The sequence below is a fragment of the Lactuca virosa genome, chromosome 2, assembly GCF_052849685.1.
Source record: "Lactuca virosa cultivar CGN04683 chromosome 2, Lactuca_virosa_CGN04683_v6, whole genome shotgun sequence".
Lineage (NCBI taxonomy): Eukaryota > Viridiplantae > Streptophyta > Magnoliopsida > Asterales > Asteraceae > Lactuca > Lactuca virosa.
Window position 1 is genome coordinate 316582363 of NC_136427.1, and position 7050 is coordinate 316589412.

The following is a 7050-nucleotide window of genomic DNA, read 5'->3' on the forward strand; positions in this document are numbered from 1 at the left end:
AGTCCTATTGGCCAAGTCCACACCTTCTCCAGCTGGGCCTTCACCTCATGACTTCGTTGCTGATGGCCCATTGTGCAAGGAAGCTCCAATTAATTTATTACACGACGAGGTACCTTCTGATCATCCCATCAAACTTGATTTTGTTGACATTGTTGAATCCTTGGAAGATGACATATTAATTATTCCCCCGGATATCATGGCTAACGGAAGCATTCCTTACGAACGTACTTTATATGGTTATTTTGTTGGCAAAAGGCCTGCATTACCACTTGTTAAAGAGCGACTCCAAAACTTGAGGTTTCATTTGATGAGATTCGGATCAACATTCTCCTTGCCATAACCCGATTTGATAATTTCACGGACTCCAGCACGTAAAACATACTTCGATCCTTCATTAGAATTTTTAGATTCCAAGTATTTCTTCTCCGCCAAGTTCCGATTGATCTGATTTTCAATTTTCTCCTTCAATCGTGGAGGTTTATCCCCACAGTAAGGAGATTAATCCTTGTAGACAACCTTCCTTCCTCGTCAAACAGCACCAGGCTCGGCATCGAGATCTTCCTCATACAGCCTTTGACGATCTGGATCTGGGGGATCGGAATTTTTCAAACCGAACATGCTTCCAAACTTTCCAAACATTGCACCTTCGATTCACAAGGTGAGAACGAAGGACGATGATGAAACGGCGACCAAAAGGAGTAGAGGACCAGCGCCGGAAACAGCTTCCGACCGGCCAAATCACTGCCGAGTCACCCACAAAAACTGAACAACGAGAGAGAGAATCTTAGAGAGAGAAAGTTAGAGAGAGAAATTTTTTTTGCAAATGACTTGGTTTAGGGTTAGGGGGTTAGGGTTTAGGGTTAGGGGTTTAGGGTTTAGGGGGTTAGGGTTAGGGGGTTAGGGTTTAGGGCTTAGGGCCTAGGGCTTAGGGCTTAGGGTTTAAGGGTTTAGGGTTTTAGGGTTTTAGGGTTTAGGGTTTATGGTTTAGAGTTTAAGGCCAAAAGTGATCCTAAGCCAAACATCTAAAAGGTACCAAAAGCATAAACTAGGTCTAACAACTATTAAAACAAATAAACAACAATTTATTATTATCCAACTCCACAATCCGGAGTGGTCTTCAACCTTCCAAGCATCCATGAAAAACAAATGTCTTCTAGTCTTCATGCATCTTCCAATAATGGTATCCTCCATCTTCAACCCAATCCAATCAATCAAAAATTGTCTATAAATCCCAAAATATCTCAACTTCTTCAAACTTTCTTGACGAAGCTTCAAACCCAAAATAGTACCCAAATTAGCAACCAACTTTGTACACCTTATGCTTTTATTATTATACTTCATATATCCCAAATAAAGAGAAGTCTTGTAAGTTCCAATGAAAGCATAATTCCATTTTCCCAAAATCACAAAACCCCAACCGTTGAAAAAATCAAACCAATTCTCAATATAAACAAAAAAATCTACAATGTATCCAATCTTCTTCTCAAAAAAACCCTTGTCCTTCAAAAACTTTGAATCAATCCAAGCTTCAATCAACCAACTTTGAACATCTAATCTCTCAATTTTAGCCATCCACATAAAGAAACCATCACTCCAAAAACCATTATCAAGAAAATCATCACTATAACCAATCCTCTTCCCAAAAAAATTATTATTCTTCAAAATCTTCAAATTAAACCAATCTTCAAGCATCCCAATTTGAATACCCTTCCTCTTTTTATTAGTAATCCCAAACTCAACTTCTTCATCCAACATCCAAAAAAACTCCATAATAAGCTCAAACCTTAGACTTTTATAGAGAAAATACCCGTTAATTCCTTGAATGTACACACCTTGTTTCCAAGGCGGAAGTTCACTTTTAAGGGAAAAAGTGATAAAAATCCTGAATCCATCAATTCCTTGAATATACACACCTTGTTTCCAAGATGGAGATTCACTTTTAAGGGAAAAAGTGATAAAAATCTCATATCCGTCAATTCTTTGAATATACACACTTTGTTTCCAAAGCGGAGGTTCACTTTTAAGGGAAAAAGTTATAAAAATCCCGAAACCGTCAATTCCTTGAATATACACACCTTGTTTCCAAGGCGGAGGTTCACTTTTAAGGGAAAAAGTAATAAAAATCCCAAATCCGTCAATTCCTTAAATATACACACCTTGTTTCCAAGGCGGAGGTTCACTTTTAAGGGAAAAAGTGAGAAAAGTCCCAAATCCGTCAATTCCTTTTATATACACACCTTGTTTCCAAGGCGGAAGTTCATAACAATTAAGGGAAAAACCCAATTGTAAATGAAATAAAACCACTTCATAAGGCATAAACCAAATGAAACTCGGGATCAAACCGAGATGCAATTCATTTTTAAGGGAAAAAGTGATAAAAATCCCAAAATCGTCAATTCCTTGAACATACACGCCTTGTTTCCAAGACGGAAATTCATAACAATTTGGAATAAAACCCAAATGTAAATGAATTAATTCCACTTCATAAGGTAAAAACCAAATGAAACTCGGGATCAAACCGAGAAGCAACTCACTTTTAAGGGAAAAAGTGACAAAAATCCCATGCCCGTCAATTCCTTTATACAAATAGTGAAGAATAACTCCATTAATAGCAATAGAAATCCTCCATATCCAATAATTCCAATTTTGCCCTTTCACCATAACAGGAACCAAATACCAAATACACTTGCTATGGTTGATCATCACTCTATCTCCACACCAAAAAATACCTCCTGAATAAATGAGAATGAGGAAAAGCATTGTAGAATGACCAAAATGCCCCTGATCCCAAGAGATGAAAACCCAACAAAAAAGATCTTCAATTAGATGATGCCAAGAAAAAATCGCATCAACCCAACCACCTCTGTGATCGAACCAGATCCAAGAATCATCGAAAAAAATAAAAATTCCAAAAAAGCCCTTATCGTTTAAACCTCCTGTACATATAAAAAAATCTTCAATCATAGAAATCCCACCCATTATCTCAAATCTATTAAGTCTAAGCCGAATCAACAGAGTCCAATCCTCCTCAACCTCCATATAATTCTTAACCACATGCATATTCACATAAAAATGACCAATTTGCCCCTGCCTCCAAAAATAAGGATAAAAGGAAAAGTAACCTTCACATAACCTGTCCCGACATTTATGCAAATCATACCAACCACCACTTTGCTCAAACCAGGCCCAGATCATTCCGATAGAGAGAAAATACCCAAACTGCCCCTGTTTTTTATTCCTCCCAATCGCATAAGGATACCCATCAAAATTCACACCTTTCTTCATCTCAACAAATCTGCGACAGCAGCAGGGGAAAATCCACATCTTACAATCCTCTTTATTCTCAATCCTCCTAATTTTATCTCTGAACCGCTGCTTCAACAAGAAGAAGTGCCCCTTTTTATTAAAAATTCTGACTAAGAAAAAGAACCAGAACCTGTTATTATTATTCCCATGGCAGCAAACCCACCACAACCTCCTTCTAATCCAACCATAACTAAAATCACTCCCCATTACAACTATTGACATTTTTAATAGGGATATTCCATTTTTTGCAAATTTCGACATTCAGCCCCAAATATCCCAAATTAAGGCCAAATAACTTCATTCTAATATCCTCCATAATTCTTTGAACAACAAATTCAACAGAATTAGTCTCTCTCCCAAATAATCTTTTGTTCCTCTCACTCCAAATATGATAAACTGTAGCAGCCAAAGCACATTTCTTGATAAAATTCCCAATAGTCTTCATTTTGAGGGAAAATTGAAGTTCCTGAATAACCTCAAACCAATTCCCAGGTCTATGCTTGATTTTAGTTTGCTCTTTGACCATCATCCAAACTTCCAAAGGGAAATTACACTCAAAAAATAAGTGACAATGAGAATCAACTTGTCCATTACAGAAAGCACAGTTGAAATCATTAGAATCCTTCCATCTCTTCATTCTGTCTTGAGTTCTAAGTCTTCCAAGCACAGCCAACCAAAGAATAAAACAGTGATTAGGAATTCTGTTCTGAAACCAAACAAGATCATGCCAGTCAACTTTAGTTCCTTGATTAACTAATGAAGAAGAAACTTGATTAACAGCAAAAGGAACAAACTCTTTCTTCCCATTCATCCAAAGCACCACATCCTTTTTATCACTCACAAGCCTAGGTAATTGATACTCACCCAGCTGAGGAATCAAATCTAACCAATCCTCCGGCCAATTCCAATTATCATGAGTAATCACATTACTAACTTTATCCCGAATATTAAATCCAGCATTAGCTATTTCCCTATGAGAAAGAACATAGCTCAAAGGACCTAACTGATGCCAATTATCAAACCACATAAACGTGCCATCACCATTTCCAACCTGATTATAAAAAGAATCTCGAAGCAAAGGCCTAATCTTCAATAAATTCCTCCAACTCCAGCTCATTTTGTCTTTCAACCCCACATCCCAAAAACTCCTTCCTTCAAGAATATAAGAATTAATCCATTTGACCCACAAAGAATTATGACCACTCAAGATTTTCCAAATTCTGCTAGAAAGAAGAGCAATGTTCCAATCATTAAGATTTTTTAACCCAAGACCACCATAAATCTTTGGTTTACAAATCTCTTTCCAAGCAACTTTCGCCACACCCTTTCTATTCTCTCCACTACTCCAAAGGAAATTTCTCATGATTTTCTCAATCTCAAAAGTAATGGACTTAGGTAACAGCATCACAGAAGCCCAATACACAGGGAGAGAAGCAAGAACAGAACTAATTAATTGAAACCTTCCAGCATAAGACAAAGATTTATTCTTCCAGTCATTGACCTTAAGCTTCACTTTTTCAATAAGATTCTTGCAATCTCTTTTAAACAATCTAGTAGATATTAACGGAATGCCCAAGTATTTCATTGGAAGTTTTCCTTCAATGAAAGGAAGAATATCCAAAATAGCTCTTTTGAAAGGATCCTTCACATTACCAAAAAAATGTGACTTTTGGACATATTAGGAATAAGACCAGCAGCTCCAGCAAACTCATCCATGGCCATTTTAATAATTCTAACAGAGCTAGAATTACCATGACAAAACAACATCAAGTCATCAGCAAAGCACAGATGTGTAATTTCCTGCTCTCTACAACGCCAATGATACTTAAATCCTTCATTCTCCCTGATACACCTTTTAAGCATGAGATTGAAAACTTCCATCACAAGAGTGAAAAGATAAGGCGATAAAGGGCAACCTTGTCTCAAACCTCTTTTCCCATTAAAAAAACCATGAAAATTTCCGTTAATATTAATCATGAAAGAGGAAGTAGTCACACAATTCATGATCCAAGCAATCAAAGTGTCATGAAATCCAAAAGCTTTTAGAACAACTCGAAGAAAATTCCAATTCACTGTATCATACGCTTTATGGATATCAACCTTCAACGCACAGCGAGCATAACCTCTTTTAACATGATATCCACGAACAAGCTCTTGGGAAAGAAGAATATTATCAAGAATTGATCTCCCAGGGATAAAAGCTGACTGGTTATCAGAAACCAACAATCCCAGAATGTCACGAATCCGATTCACAATTATTTTACTTATACATTTATAGACCACATTACAGCATGAAATCGGTCTATAGTCTCCTACTTTGCCCGGAGTCTGAACTTTAGGAACAAGAGCTATCACCGTAGCATTGATCTCCTTAAGAATAACCTTTTTGCTAAAAAATTCCTTCACAGCTTTGCAAAAATCTTCTCCCACAATGGCCCAAGCAGATTTGAAAAACTTAGAAGAGTATCCATCCGGACCTGGAGCTTTATCATCTCCAATATCAAATAAAGCAACTCTTATTTCTTCATCCGAAATCTCCTTAATCATATCCAAAGCTTGATAATGATCAACTTTATTCACAAAAAGGCTAACAGGGTCTCTAATGGAAGTAACAGAATGCTCAGACCCAAGAAAATCACTAAAGTATTCCACAACTTTTTTGCATGCCTCATCTCCTTCCCACCAATTACCAAACCCATCCATGATTGTTTCAATTCTATGCCGATTTATCTTCCCTTTAACCACCTTGTGAAAATACGCCGAGTTACAATCCCCCTCTTTTAACCATTGCACTTTAGCCCTTTGCTTCAAATAACTTTCCTCTTCTTCTCTAGCTTTAAGGAATGCATGTAAATAAATTCCTTCAACACTTTGAATCTCTTCATTAAACGGATCACCATCAAGCTCCATTTGAACTCTATCTAACTCTTCACGACATTTTTGAACATTTTCCCCATAATTTCCTTGAGTCACCATTAACTTACGAAGAGGTTTCTTTAAAATTTTCAATTTCTGACATAATCGAAACATATCAAAACCATCCACTTGAGTACTCCAACATCTAGCAACTGTAGGAAGAAAATCATCCCTCAAAGCAATAGCATTTACGAATTTAAACGGCCTGACTTTAAATTTCTTTTTCAAAGGGAATTTAACAATCATTGGACTATGATCAGAATTCCGATATGGCTGGAAATTAGCAAACACACAAGGAAAATCTTCAATAAACTTCAAATTCCCCATCACACGATCCAACTTCTTCAACACACCATTATTCTTTTTTGGTCTTTGATTCTAAGTGAAATGAATACCATTTTTGTTCAGATCTTGAACTTCAATTTTATTCATACACTCATTGAAATCAACCATTCCTCTGGACAACACAGAACTTCCAGCAGTAGAATCAATAAGCTCTCTGGTCACATTAAAATCACCAGCAAGAAGCCAAGGAAAATTATCAACCACCAATTTATGCTTCTCAAGATCACACCATAATCTTCTTCTATCCATATGGTAATTACACGCATAAATGAAAGAAGCAAAAATCCTTTTATTCTCTTTAATAAAAAGAATTTTACAATGCATGACTTGATCAGAGGAATCAACAGGCATGACAACCATCTCTTCCGGATCCCACCCAATAATAATACGCGTACCCTTACTACTATGCTCATGATTAGAAATCCACATCCAATTACCAAAAATAGAATTACAAGTCCTTTGAAGTTTATCAAACCGGACTTG

At 36.7% G+C, this 7050-nt stretch overlaps 1 protein-coding gene across 1 annotated transcript; it reads right to left on the minus strand.

Moving 5' to 3' along the window:
* Positions 1 to 3502: 3502 nt before the first annotated feature.
* On the minus strand, positions 3503 to 6549 carry LOC145158813 (uncharacterized). Its single transcript, XM_079077652.1, has 2 exons — positions 4998 to 6549; positions 3503 to 4902 (listed from the first exon to the last, which is right to left on the minus strand). The coding sequence occupies exons 1-2, from the start codon at positions 6547 to 6549 to the stop codon at positions 3503 to 3505; spliced, it is 2952 nt and encodes a 983-aa protein (XP_078933778.1).
* Positions 6550 to 7050: the final 501 nt, after the last annotated feature.

Excerpts from the sequence above, each read along its gene's own strand:
- LOC145158813 (XM_079077652.1), bottom strand. The coding sequence starts at position 6,549 with ATGGGGAATTTGAAGTTTATTGAAGATTTTCCTTGTGTGTTTGCTAAT. Across the intron at positions 4,903-4,997 it reads TGAGTTTGCTGGAGCTGCTG|GAAAACTTCCAATGAAATAC; the intron begins GTCTTATTCCTA and ends CTTTCATTGAAG.